Source organism: Phocoena phocoena, chromosome 2 (assembly GCF_963924675.1).
Source record: "Phocoena phocoena chromosome 2, mPhoPho1.1, whole genome shotgun sequence".
In the NCBI taxonomy this organism is placed as follows: Eukaryota; Metazoa; Chordata; class Mammalia; order Artiodactyla; family Phocoenidae; genus Phocoena; species Phocoena phocoena.
In genome coordinates this window covers 14,732,959-14,748,117 of record NC_089220.1, presented here as the reverse complement: position 1 = coordinate 14,748,117, position 15,159 = coordinate 14,732,959, and the positions used below count along the sequence as shown (strand labels likewise).

At 34.3% G+C, this 15,159-nt stretch overlaps 1 protein-coding gene across 3 annotated transcripts in view; it reads right to left on the bottom strand.

Moving 5' to 3' along the window:
- Positions 1-15,159, bottom strand: part of EML5 (EMAP like 5) — a 165,277-nt gene that overhangs the window by 114,278 nt on the left and 35,840 nt on the right. For all 3 annotated transcript variants that reach the window (XM_065872785.1, XM_065872786.1, XM_065872787.1), the window contains exons 3-7: positions 8,914-9,012; positions 6,792-6,860; positions 5,087-5,272; positions 3,065-3,200; positions 1,562-1,763 (exon numbers count right to left, since the gene is read on the bottom strand). In XM_065872785.1, coding sequence (XP_065728857.1) covers positions 1,562-1,763; positions 3,065-3,200; positions 5,087-5,272; positions 6,792-6,860; positions 8,914-9,012 — 692 coding nt within the window. The remainder of the gene's footprint in view (positions 1-1,561; positions 1,764-3,064; positions 3,201-5,086; positions 5,273-6,791; positions 6,861-8,913; positions 9,013-15,159) is intronic.

Sequence of the window (15,159 nt, the reverse complement as noted above, 5' to 3'; positions counted from 1 at the left end):
TTGGTTTGACACCCACCAAGAGGTGAACCCAGTTTACAGGTAACACAGTTACTTTTTAAAGCACCAGTTGTCCTTTTTTCATAGTTATGCGGCAGCTAATGACAGCAGTCCTCCTAAAATGCAAGAAACTAAACAGTAGATCCTAGCAAACCATGTGGGTGAAGTGTAGCCCCACAGAGAGTTTCTATGTGAACCCAGAGCTATGGCATCTCCCACCTACATAAAACTAAGTAACACAGAGAGAGTAAATGGCATGGTTGATTAACATAAGTAGTTATCTAGAAAGAATTAGGTTGCATCCCCACTTCACTTCTTATACTAAAGTAAACTTTACACAGATTAGGAGTTAAACATAAAAAATAAACCCACTAATGTACTAGAAAAATATATTGGAAAACTTTTTAACTTTAGGGAGGATTTCTCTATGCTAGAAAACTTAGAAGTCATAAAAGAAAATGCTGATAAATTCAGCTGCATAAAACAAAACAACAACAAAAACTTCTTCATAGCAAAAAACCTAAACATAGTAAAAAAGCAAGTAACAAAGACATCAAAGTGGAAAAAATACCTCAACTCACATCACTGACCAGTAGTTCCCAAACTTTAGTGTATATCACAGCTACCTGGAAAACCCCAAATTGGTGGATTTCTGATACAAGGTCCTGTATAATGCATGATAATTTGCATTTCTTACAAGTTCCCCTGTAATGCTGATGCTGCTGGTCCAGGAATCACAATCACACTTTAAAAACCACTCATAGACAAAAGGCTAATTGCTGCTTTCATATGTAGACAGGTATTAGATCCTATATTAAAATAATTAGAAAAAGACCAATGTACTAATGGAAAATACGCAAAGAGCTTAAACAAATACGCAAAGAGCTTGAACAGACAGGTCAAAGAAAAGGAAATACAACTGTCCTCCAAACGTATGAAAGCATACTCAAGACCCCTCAGTATGAGAGAAAAGCATGTTTTCAAAACATAACAAGATATCATTTTTCACCTTTTGGGGTAATACTTAGTGCTGGCAAGGGTGTGGGAAAACAGGCACTGTCACACATTGCTGTCAGGTATGTAAATTGTTATTGCCTCTGTGTAAGGCATTATCTACCAAAATTTTAAACGCATATGTCTTTTGAACAGTGAAGAATTTACCATAGAAATATTCATATTTACACATGTAAAAAATGGCAAAGGTATAAAGACATTTGCTGCAAGCAGTGTATTTAGAAGCACAATACTGGAAGAACCCAAACTCCCATCAATGATAGATTAATTGAATAAATTACAATACACAGTGGAATATTATATAGCTGTTAAAAAGGTAATACTGTACATTTTGATATGGAACAAACTCCAACTTAGGTTTTTAAGAGAAAAACCCAAATCTTATAAATAGTTGTTAATTCTATTAATTTTAAGCACCTATTATGTTCATTTGTTACACCATAAGCAGATAAAATTTTAAACTAAGGGTTTTTTTTTTTAAGTTTTTCTTATGTTTCCCTAAGGACAAATTCAAATTCCAGCCTATGCAATTACTTTATGAATTGCTTACCTGACTGAACGATCATCACTTCCAGTCACGGCCAAAGGTTTAGTAGGATGGACGGCAAGTGCCCAAAGTTCACCTTCACAATGCCCTTGCATAATTAGGAAAGGTTTGTTTCTTTCATGCACCACAATTTCAAAAATTTCGCTGTCCTGTGTTCCAACTAGAACGTGGTCACCTCGCCAACAAACACTCCTTACAGACAAACCTAGTCAAATTGAATTGTATTTAAGATCAGTACTGTAATAACAGAATGCCAATCTGCCTAAACCACTGTTATTTTTTATACCTTAGATATAAGATAAAAGAAATCTGAAAGTCTTGGATCCACACATTTTCTTCATTTATCTGTACTGTTTTCTATGTGGACTATTTCTATTTTTATATACTTAATTTCTACCCATCCTTCAGGGAATACACTCTTCTTCCTTACTGGACAACATCAGTCATAAGTCTGATTACTTCCTCAGCCAAAGGCTTACAACAGTGTGCATCATCCACAGAGTAATTATTCAGAATTCAAGAACTGTATTATTTTTCCTCTTATAATAATCTGACTTTTCTTGTGTTTATATTTCATTTCTTCAATGTGCTCATAAAATCATTAAGAAGAGAGACTTCTACTTTTTCTATATACAATCCCTTTTGTAACCTCAGGAAAGCTAGTGTTTTTCTCAGTTTTCTCATCTATATAGTATGGTCAACATTAAGCTCCCGTGTAACTTACAATGTAAGAATCAAATAAGAAAAAGTGCCAAATTATTTTGTAAACTTTAAAGTACAATAATGCTCAGCAAAACTAATGAAAACAGTATAACAGTTAACACTGGATGATCGTTATGTGCCAGACACTTCTAAATATTTTACATATATTAGCTCATTTAATTCTCTGAAATAGCTACTCTTATTCTCATTTTACAGATGAGGTATGCAGCTCAAGGTCACACATCTAATACTTCCAGTCCTCTCTTATAATACCACACTAGTGTATAATACGTTTACTTTTATAGTGAAAGATTCTGTTTTATTACATCAATTTTTAAAAACCCTCCCAAAGAAAAAATTATCTCCTGATTGCTGACAAATTTGGATGAAGGAAAAACACATATACATGAATTTAAATAATCCTAAACAAAAGTTCCCCTAGCTCTCAACACACTATTTTCAACAGTTTATTTGCTAAACAGTTACATTTAGCGTTCTAATAGTAAAATATTTTCAAAATTTAAGGTTACCAAAGTAAGTACCTATCACATCTCTCTGTAGGTCCCATTATAACAGGCATTAGACATGAAAAGAACCTCTGTCATAACACTAAACATAGATGGTCTTCAGGCAAAATTTCTCCTCTTCAGCAGAAGGATTTTAATTAAAATGTATACAGTATGAAGGAGCAAATATAAGTCTCATTTATTTTACAAAACATACTTTTAAGTTAACTGAAAGAAACCGACAACCCTTGGTATATTTAGAATTTGCCTAGTAATGAGATATTTGTTTTGTTATTACCTTTGTACCCCTGGTCTGTCTCCCTGAGATCAATCACAGTTATTGGTTTAAAAGTTAAATCCCAAAGACGAATACAGCCATCTCTGCCACCAGTAGCAAAGCCTTCTTCACAAGCATTCATGCTAAAAATTCCCGCCTAGAAGAGGGAATAAAATAATTTAACAATATATACTTTTTAAGAAAATACACTATATATGATGGTAGAAATCCACTTAAAATTTTTTTGATATGGCATAGGAATAATCAAATACATCAGAAAACACAAAGGATAATCTAGAAACAAATTTATGCATATATAGGAACTCAATGTGACCAAGGTGGTATTTAATGATATGGGCAAAACATAAAAGTTAAACCTTATACCACATATACAAATGAATTACACAAAAACAAAAACATGCAGACCAAATTCTAAACGTAAAACATGAAACAAATATATTAGAAGAGTCAGAACACTTATGTAACTTTGGGCTGTGAGAGAACTTTTTTTAAGCGTGGCAGGTTACCCACCAAGGCATAAAGGAAAATTTTCAATTTTTCATATGAGAAAAGATATCGTAAAAAAACAAACTGGGGAAATATTTGCATTGTGTATCACTGTCAAAGGTTAATATCCCTAATATGAATATGAATAATATTGAATAATAATATTGAATATGAACAAATGAATAAAGGAAAGAAAATCCAACAACAACAGTAACAAAAAAGGTACAGGATAAGAAAAGCCAATTAATGGAAATTCAAGTACAGCTGACCCTTGAACAATGCAGGTGTTAGGGGTGCCGACCTTTGTGTAGTCGAAAATTCTAGTAAAACTTAGACTTGGACCTCCACATCCAAGGTTCTCTATATCTGCAAGTTCTGTGGTATCCATGGATTCAACCAACCACAAATTGTGTAGTACTACAGTATTTGCTATTGAAAATAATTTGCATACAAGTGGACCCTTGTAGTTCAAACCCATGTTATTCAAGGGTCAACTCTAGTCAATAAATACATGAAATTTCACAAATAGACAGGAAAGCAAACTAAAACAAATAGTTATTATTTTTCACCCAGAAGACAAGCAAAAATTTACAAGAGTGGACACAACCTCTGCTGATGAGTATGAGGAAGAAACTGGTATTTTTATATATTGATGGTGAAAATGTGAATTGCCACAACCTTTGTTAGAATCTGCTATTTCTGGTCTTTAGGCATTTTGCTTAAAGCAAGTCCTGCTCTAAGTGGTTCTTTAATATACTTAATATGTAATACATATTGAATAGTGATTCATATTAATATATGTAATCACTTTTCTATTTGAAATTGTCCTGCTACCAATATGGCAGCTCTGTGCTCTCTAGCTCCCCTCACTATGTGAGGGACTCAACTGCTAAAAAAGCCCAAATCAAAAAACACTAAAAGGTTTTTGTTTGTTTGTTTTTAAAACATTTTTTGGCCATATCGCATGGCATGCGGGATCTTAGTTCCCCGACCAGGGATTGAACCCGGGACAGCCAGGGAAGTCCCTAAAAGGGACTAAACACTAAAAGGCTTTAACAACAGCTTTTTTTTTTTTTCTGATAACTTATTTATATGAAAATCTCATGAAGTACAAAAATTAAATTCCTTTGCCACTCACTTAATGAATCAATGATATAAAAATTAAAAAGTTAATTTTATCCTAGAGCTATCCCCAAATTTCCCACTGGTAAACTGGCTACAAAAGCACTAGTTTTATTCTAATGTGGTTAATCTAGGATACTTTTAGGTTAAATTTAACAAACTTTTTTTCAACAATGAAAAAGACACCATACTAAAGCAATGCTTTGAACAAAATAATAATTATACTAATTTAATTGCATAATGTTTCTTCATTGAAATCTTGAAAACAATGAGACAAATTAATTCAATTGTAATAGTAGTTTTCAAGTTACTGAATTGAACAGAAAGTCTGCTATATTATGGAACCTTTTGTTCTAAGACAAGAAGGTAAGTAATTAATACCTAAAAGTATTTAAAATATTTAAATATACTTACAGTATGAGCTCCTTGAATTGTTCGTATAAGATTAATTCCTTTCCAAACATATATATCCCCATTGAGTGCACCAGAATATGTTAATTCATCCCTTGCACAGGCCAGGCACAATATTGTCTGAAGGTCACCAGTCTTACCGAAGACCCCTCGTTTTGGGGTCAGAGCATTTCCACATAAACTCCAGAACTAAAAAGTACATAGTATAATCGAATTACCAAAGAATGCTCATAATATAACCAAAAACATTTCCAGTACTTTGATGCTATATTAGAGCAGCAGACTAGAAATTACCTAAGAAACTCCCTTATGATACAATATTAAATGATACAATTTAATACAATATTGTATCAAACTCCCTTATGATACAATAGTTCAATGTTCACATCCTCATCTTAGTGTTGTCATTAGCTATGTTATAGCAGATGAATCACTGTTTCAATCCTTACTGTAAGAATAAGGGGGGGTTGAACTAAACTATTTTAAAAATATGCTGTGTTTCCCTTAGGTTTCTGGAAAAAAAACTACATAATCTTTTAGACAGATTAAAAAGTTGGGAAGGGTTAGCAATGAAAATGAAGCTAATATTCATTTCTTCAGTCACACTGGCAGTCACATTTCAAACGCTCAAGAGTCACATCTAACTAGTGGTTACTCTATGGGACAGCACTGATGTGGATTCTAGAACAATGGTTCTTAACTCCTGCTGAGCATCAAAATCATTTGGATACCTGGGCTTCACTCTCCAGAGATTCTGTCTCAATTTATTTCAGTGGGGGTTCAGGTATATTGTGTCATTAATTTCCCCCAGGTGATTTTAATATGCAGCCAAAATTGAGAATCACTAATTTAGAAGAAAAAAATAGACTGAAATTGGGACTTACTGAGAGGAAGAGAACCAGCTATACTTATGCACAGAAATCACGGAGATTTTTAAATTTAAAAATCATACATTGATTAAAGCATTCATTAGCTATTTGAATGGATAAGTGATCATTTTTAGTTCTTTAAGGCTTCAGATTTTAAATTTAGATCTTTAGGTCTTAGAATAAGATCTTGAAGATCAGGTAAGATCTTTTAAGTACATAATATTAATAAATCATATTACTTTAAGTGGCAATTTACTTATTATAAAGTTGAACTTATTCTCTGGGCCTAACTTCTTTATGCAGAACTATCTAATGTGTATACTCCTGCCCTGCCCCATATTCATTTCTTTCTTTCTGCAAACATTAACTTTACCTGAATCCACGTAAAAGAACAAAAACCCTCATCATGAAGATTTATGTTTGACTTCCCTATCTTCTTCCAAAAGTGAACAAATCATTCCAAATGTGTATCTTTCTTATTTTTTTTTTCTTTCTTATTTTTAAGCTTTACAAGTAAAGGAATTGCTCAGCTTTGAAAATATCAGAGAGCAACATACTAATCTCTTTTTCATCCACCTCTGTTTCTCTCTGTCTCTCTCTCACTGTCTCTCTCTCTCTCCCTCTCTCTCTCTCTCTCTCTCTCTCTATATATATATATATATATATACCCACGCACGTATATATACACACACACAAATATGTGTGTGTATGTGTGTGTGTGTGTGTGTGTGTGTATATATATATATATATATATATCTCTCCTAAATTGTAGTGTGATGTGTGCTTAGTGGCAGAGAATAAGTAATCATGACTATTATAAAGCAAGACCCTTCTAGTACCTTGATATGTTTTACACCACAGCTGACCAGTTTATTTGGCTGGTACACATCCCAAGAAATATCAAATATCTGTAAACAAATCAGATTCATGGTTAAAATACTTATTTCCAGAATCATTTAAGAATCCTGTCCAAAAGCCCAAATAGCCCCAAATCCTACATATCATAAAACAATATTCCTCAATAAATAATAATCAGAACCCTACACTTCAAGGTCCTATGAGAAATAAAGTATGTAAATGATAAGGAATAAAAACTATTTCTTAGTTTCTGTGAACCATATGAAACTACTAGTGGAGTGAAAATTAACATCTCTTTCTAATTTTTAAAAAAAATTTGGTCTATAAATAACAAGAATGATTCAACAGAAACAGGGAATGAGGCAGGTAAGTGCATAATTTCTAAAGAGGAAAGATAATTAATAGAACATACACAACACTTATACAGCCAGAAATAGAGAACACTTTTGTAGCTTTCTATCACACAGAATTACTTACATAAAAGATCCAAACATTTATTTCACAGTAAAAATTCTGTTTCTAGTTTTCAGTTTTTAAAAATTGTTTATGGGTCAAACAAAACTAACTTACATTTTGGAGATCCCCAGGCATCATTTTTTTTCTAAGGTTCCATAAATTATAAATACACACAAACAATTTTTGTTACAAAATCAAACAAGAAAAAACCCAGCTGAAATAAAATATGCATTAAATATATACTTAATAATAAATGAAAGAAAAATATTTGAAAAATAATCTCATAACAGATAAAAAACAATTCTGCTATCTGGTAGTCTTTACCATGTTTCTTTGATATCTGCCTGCATAATCACCTAATATGCTTACTACCTCTAAAAATTTACCAAGTGAGGGCTTCCCTGGTGGCGCAGAGGTTGAGAGTCCGCCTGCCGATGCAGGGGACGCGGGTTCGTGCCCCGGTCCGGGAGGATCCCATGTGCCGCGGAGCGGCTGGGCCCCCCGTGAGCCATGGCCGCTGGGCCTGCGCGTCCGGAGCCTGTGCTCCGCAACGGGGGGGGGGCCACAACGGTGAGAGGCCCGCGTAACGCAAAAAAAAAAAAAAAAAAATTTACCAAGTGATAGTCTTTAGTGATAATGAAGAAAGAATACATCTTATAAATTAACATTTAACAACTCACCATACATTTAATATACAGATTAAATGAAAAACATACTGATGCACCTTTAAAATACTAACCACAAAAATACTTTTCAAAAATTCCAATGACAGTACCATTTTTCATAGTAATCAGTCTACTTACTAAGTCCAAAGTACTAAAGTGTGAAATGCTTTGATCTAAGTAAATCAGAATACACAACTGTCTAATAAAATGTACCTAACACTTTAATAATTATCTAAATTGTGTTTGCGTATAACAGGCCCCTCTGAGAATCTGCTGAAAACCAAGTTTATTTTCCAAAATGCAAATACATTAAAACTTTTTATACAATTTTTACAGATTCATAGATTTTCCCCAAATAGAATCAACGACTGTAGCTCCTGTGTTGGTTCAGGTTAGGTGATTATGCAGACAGGTGTCAAAGAAACATGGTAAAGACTACCAGATAGCAGAATACAGCGGATACACCAAAAAATCAGATATTTTAAAGAGTTTAAGACAAAATATTCATTATATTAATTTCATACAACTTGGAATAAGGAATTTATTTTTAACAAGTTTCCAAAGTGAAAAATGTTAGGTCTCTAACATAATTTCAAATTCATACGTGGAACAGTATTCACCTTAACTATGATGCATATGTAATAAATCAGTGATAAATCAAACTGAATAATAAATAGAGCCTAGGCATGAACCATTCAATTTTTAAATTTAGGTTTGAATAACTTAAAACTCATCATTTTTGCCAAAGCAAACACTGGGTTAAAGCTTTTATGCTAAAACTATACATATCAAGTCATGTTTTTGAGTACCACAATACATATACGCATTCTAAAATTTTATGAGTATTTATAACTGCATTTAAAATTTTAAATTACACATGAGCAACTGGCAATAACAAAACACAGAAACATAAAATCTCCTGACTCTTCTCTGGCTTTTTCCCACGCAGTACCCATTAGAAACTCCAAAGGAGAATACTTACTCTATCTGTGTGACCTGGAGCCATAGATAACATTTTTCCTCTTTTCCAATCCCAAACGCAAACTGCATTCTTTGAATCAAGTCCAACTGAAACCAAGCGCTGAATTATGTCCAAGAAGACCAGGGAGCAGGGGGAATAAAAAAGTAAACAAATAAAAAAGGAACCAAATTATAAATGGCAAACAAATTCTACTCATGGGTATTATAAACATCAAAACTTACACACTTACATTTTATAGACCTCATAGAGAAAGGCTGGATGTATTTCATCTTGTTAATATTTGCATATATGTGTAGTTCTTCATATAAGAAACAGAAGAAAGACTTCCATTTCTAACAGTAGGATTGACAGAACACCCTAAACATCTCTCCTGCCAAAAACTAAAAATGCTAGATAAAATGAAAAAACATCTTTTTAAATGCACTGTTGAGCTGTCAAGGAATTAAGAAATCTGAGAACAAAAACAAAGTGATTTCCTATGGGAATCCTGGAAGTAAGAGAGCTCCTATACCCACTTTACTCTAAAGGTATCAGCTAACTCCTAGTAAGCCTGATTTTTGTTCTTCAGGCTAAAGAGGAATAGGAGATAAAGTTTAGGGCCTGCCCAAGGTAGGGATTTGAATTGCAGACATTTGACTAAAGCAGTAACTCCTCAGAGTAAGGGAGAACAAGAAACCATCCCTTTTCAAAGAAAGGGGCAGTGATGCATGAAGGGGAAAAAAACCCTCCTGAAAATATGTAGCCACAAACAACCTTCACATGGTTGTAGGGCCTATGTCCATATGAATCATGAATCCTTCAAATGAAAATTTTCATTCAGAGCGGTCCTAAGGGTTGCAGAGTTTTCAAGCATTTTCAACTATGTGGCACAGGCAAATATAAATCCTATATGGAGGACTGATAAATCAATCCACCCCTCGAAGAATTCCTACAAGTAGCAAGTCAATAAAAAATAAACTTAAAACAAACAACCCCCACACCCAATAACCAGAGGAAATAAGGGACCATGAGTGAGAATCAGCAAGTCACCAGAAACAGAACAATCAGTCTTGAAAAGTATCAGACATTGGAATTATCAGATAATATAAAATAAGCTTAATATTAGTAGAGAAATAAAATTAAGGCTTCAAAACATCTTCATATGAGACAAGAATGGGAGACCATAAAAAGTATCCCAGCAAATTTAAGGAAGCAAACAATTTCTAGAAATGAAAAATAAATGAAATTAAAAATTCAGTGGAAAAAAGAAAAAAATACCTCAGTGGAAGAGTTATATAGGAGATTAGAGGGAGATGAAGAGACTGAGCTGAAAAGAGGGGACAGTGAGATGAGAAGTATGAGAGAGGTTAGGAAACATGAAAGATGGCCTTTGGTCATGAAGGAGTATTAGGGTCTGAACTTGCCCCCCTGCCATCAACTAGAAAACTGTACAAAATATATAAAACAAATATTTTTGGACATTCTTAACAGGAAGTGAAGCACTGTAAACCCTGAATGAGGGGGAAGCAAACAAGGTAAGTTCTGCAATTGCCCCAGCCTTCATTTAGGTGGCATTTTCCAGACTATAGCACAGAAAGGTGGAAGCGAAACAGAGCCCAGAAGACTTGCTGATTTGAGAAGACAGAGCCTGGAGTTCAGAGAGGCCAAGATGGCTAGAATTTGCAGAGCAGAAAAAGAACTCTAGAAAATCTGTTTATGGGTCCCCTTGAGAACACCAGTGTTTGCATGTATAAGGTGAAATCCATGAGGCCATGCAAAGAACAAATTCTGAAAAAAAGAACAATTACTGGGAAGCTAAAGCCAAACAATTCCCAGAGATCATAAAGGGTCAGGATCACTCAAATCCCCAATAGCAAGAATGGAGGTATATCCTCGAATTCACTGTGTATTCAGTAGAGATTCCAGGAGGGTCACACCATAGTAGTGAAGTTAAACCAGTGGTCCTAGAGGAAAAGCTACTCTAGCCTTGACCAAAAAAAGCTTGAAAGCAAGCTTTTCAAAAGGACCAAACTGATCGACAAGGAACTTAACTACCTACAAATACAATGTCCAACATGCTTTAAAGGGATACAACAAAATCCAGCATTCAGAATGTAATATACACAATGTCCAGCATCCAATAAAAAAAATTACTGAACATGTTAAAAAAGAGGAAAATGTGACCAATAACCAGGAGAAAAATCAGTTAATAGAAACAGACCCAAGAATCACAGAAATGATTAAAATTAGAAGATATTGGCTGTTAAGATGGAAATGTTCAAGATGCTCCAGAATTATTTTAAAACAAACACATAAAGAATAAAAAGAGAAATGGAAGCTATAAAAGAAAAACATGTTGAACTTTAAATATAAATGTTAAATTATCTGAAATGAAAATTCACTCCAAAGGATTACCAGCAGCTTAGACAATGAAGAAAAAATAAATGAACTTGAAGACACAGCAACAGAAACTATCAAAAATAAAGCACAGAAGGAAAAAGGGAACAAAGTAACAGAGCCTCAGTTACCTTTAGAAAAATTTCAAGTGGTCTAACGTACAGGTAATTGTGATTCCAAAAGGAGAAGAAAGATGGAAGAAAAGAAAAACAAAACTGAAGAAATAATGGCCAAAACTTTCTCAATTTGATAAAAAACATAAACCCACAAATCTAAGATGCTCGATAAACTTCAAGCAGGATAAATCACACACACAGAAAAAACACATCCACACACATGGGCATCAAACTGTTGAAACCAGCGCTAAAGAGAAAAACCTTAAAAATGGCCAAATAAGAGAGAGAATTTTGGTGTGTAAAGACAAAGATTTAAAAATAATCCTGGGCTTCTTCTCATCTGAAGCTATGCATATCAGATGACAATGAATAACCTCTCTAAAGTGCTGAGGGGGGAAAAAAGTCAACACAGAATTATATACTTACCAAAAATATCTTTTGAAAACTGGGTCAAAATTAAGTCTTTTTCAAATAAACAAAAGATGAGAAAATTCATCAACAAATCAGCACTATATGATACCAGAAGTTTCTTCAGGCAGAAGGAAAATGATACCAAAGAGAGACTTAATTTACACATATCAATGAAGAGTACCCAAATGGTAAATATGTAAATAAGACTTTTCTTACTTTTAATTTTCTTTGAAAACTGTTTAAGGAAAAATCACAACAGTTATAATGGAGTTTACAAAGCATGTAAAATGAATGAAAATGAAAGAAGTAAAATGAATGACAACAATAGCACAATAAACAGAAGGAGAAAAACGAAATAGCAGAATACATATTTTCCCGTATTTTTTCAAAGTGCACAGGAAACCTCATGAAGATCACAGAATTGTGAATTACAAAATAAGCCTAAACAAATTTTTAAAAATTAAAATACAGAGTATGTTCTCTGACAAACACAGAATGAAATCAGAATAACAGAAAGTTATGCAGAAAATCCTCTAAATATCTGGCAACTATCAGTACAATTCTAAGTAACGGCAGAGTTAAAGAAGAAATCACAAGGACCCACCCACAACACGTACTTTGAAAAGCACTGGTTTAGAAGCAGGGGTAGGCAAATTATAACCCTCAGGCCTGTACCCTGCTTTTTGTAAATAAAGTTCTACTGGAACACAGCCACACCTATTCCTTTATAAGGTGTCTATGACTGCTTTCACACTACAATGCAGAACTGGATTAGCTGTGACTCCAGCTACTGGAGTAGCTGAGACTGCATGGCTCAAAAGCTTAAAATATTTACTATCTGACATGTTGTAGAAAGTTTTGCCAATCTCTGGTTTACAGCACAGATTCTGGTACCAGACTGCCTAGGTTTAAATACCAGCTCCATCTCTCACTAACTGGATGACTTTGGGCAGTTATTTAGCCTCTCTGTACCTTAGGTTCCTCACCTCCTAAATAGGGATAATGAAAAAAAACCTCATAGGGTTAACATATATAAAGGAATTAGAAGAGTGCTTGGCATAACCTTAATGTTATATAAATGTTTGTTATCATCATCATTATTATTATGTTCCCATAACCATAATTTACTTTAAGAACCCATGCCCTCCACCCGTCTGAATGAGAAATGTCATTTAGTACCTAGCTAGAAAGTTTCCACATAGTAAAATTACTAGCTAAGTCCCCAAATGGGTAGAATGAATGGCTTACATAAAAAGATACAGAATATATTTTGTATCTGGCTCTCCATGAAGTCACACTTGCAGAAAGTCCAAATGAACTAGAGGAGATGATTTGCTCTTCTTAAGAGTCTTTAATATTTGGGAACTAGAGAGTAATCAGCAAATATCTAGCTAAAACAAAGATATCTACCTCTTGCTATAGTATACTATGTAGAGATTAAAATTCACAAGACAAGTATAAAATGAGGAACAGTCAGAGAGGCACTGCCCTTTCTATCAATGCCTCTTCTCTCTGGCTAAGTTCATCACACACAAAGTGAACCACAACTGGTCAAAAGCTTTAAAACTCCATGTACCTCAATAGAGCCCCAGAGCATCTGGCTCTGCACAGGCAGTAACAAAATAGACCTGGGAGCACTTCCTCTGTAGCCCTGATAAACATATCATGGCCAAAATCAACCTCCCTAACAACAGGTTAAGTAACAGCAGAGAGGAAAAGATAAAAATAACCAAGCAAATACTACCCCCTCTCTTAGCTTTCTTTCATTTTTTACTTCATCATCCTTTCTCACAGGTGAGGAAGAGCATAAAGAAAGTTTTCCAGTGAAAGCAATGCTGGAACCGTATCTTAGAAGATAGAGACAGTCGGGTAGAAAAATAAGAGAAAATTCACTTAAGGCCAAAGGATACCAAGATCGCTCATGGTGCTTTCAGGAAAGAGCTAGTATTTTGGTGTGGCTGAGGGGAAGAGTTGCCAAGGGGAAGTGGCAGGAGACAAGACTGGAGAGGTAGGCCAGAAACAGGAGAAAGAATGAGCTTTGTTTTTTAATGAGTTAGAATAAAGAGAGAATTCAGTTTTAAACATGTAATAAATGGTATATCTATACGACATTCAAGGAGAGTATATGGAGGTGAGGAGTGAAGCTGAGGCCACTGTTAACTGACACAGGAGTTAAAGTCATGGATCTAGTAATCACCTAAAGAGAATAAGTGAAGTGAGGGGGGCTGGGGGAAGGAAGGCTACAGACTCCTAGGAACACTGACATTTAAGAAGCAGACAGAAGGAACAGCTCCTTTCAAGATAACTAAGAACTAACAGTCAGATAGGGAGAAAGAAAACCAGATAAAGAAGGCTCTATCCAGCTTCCCAAATTCCTCCCTGATCCTATTCCCAAACAAAATCTTGGTTGTGTCCATTAATTAAACCGGAAGTATAGCTGACCTTGAACAACATAGATTTGAACTTCCTGGGTCCCCTTACACACAGATATTTTCCAACAGTAAATACTACAGTACTACAGGTTCACAGTTGGTTGAATCCACAGACGTGGAGGAACCGTGAATATGGAGGGCCGACTATAAGTTATATGCAGATTAACCCCTGCGTTGTTCAAAGGTCAACTGTATTTATTAAAAAGTTCTAGCACACTAAATACTCAAATGAGAAAAGTATCTTAATAGGCACAACTAGACGAATTCCATGAGTACCTGCAAGTGTGAAACATATTCAAATAATAGACAAACGTAAAAGATTCTAATATGGGGGTGAGGGGTCCTTGTGATCTCAGTATTTATTAAGTGACGACTAGTTGTTACAAATGTTACAAAGTAAAAATACCAAATTTTGCAAAATATCCAGGACTTAATGTAGTAAATATTGGTCAATTCATAAAGAAAGCCATCAGAAATTAGGATCTGGCAGAGCAATGGAAGAGATGAAAACTCAAAACTAATACAATAGGCACTTGAGATATGTCTAGATATCAAGAGATTACTAAAAGGTCCTTGGAAAAATCAGTGAACTCCTTTAATATTTTTGCAAATACGACTCTTCATAATCATGTACCAGCATATAATCGACAAAGTTAGGCTAAAAAATTAACATTTTATTCTTAGTTCATTCTATAAATTAGCAGAGTTTTAACTATAACTTAGATTTTGTTAAATATGGGAATGTGTTTTTATAAATTATCATTGTGTTTTCAAGATAAAGTATCAAATTCTCCTCCTCCTACCCTCTCTCTACCATTTACTATGAAATTTTAATCTCTGTCTGATGTGGATTTATATAGCCTTTTCATGCCCTAATTATTCTCAATGAGGTAGACTTCCAGTATTAGCAT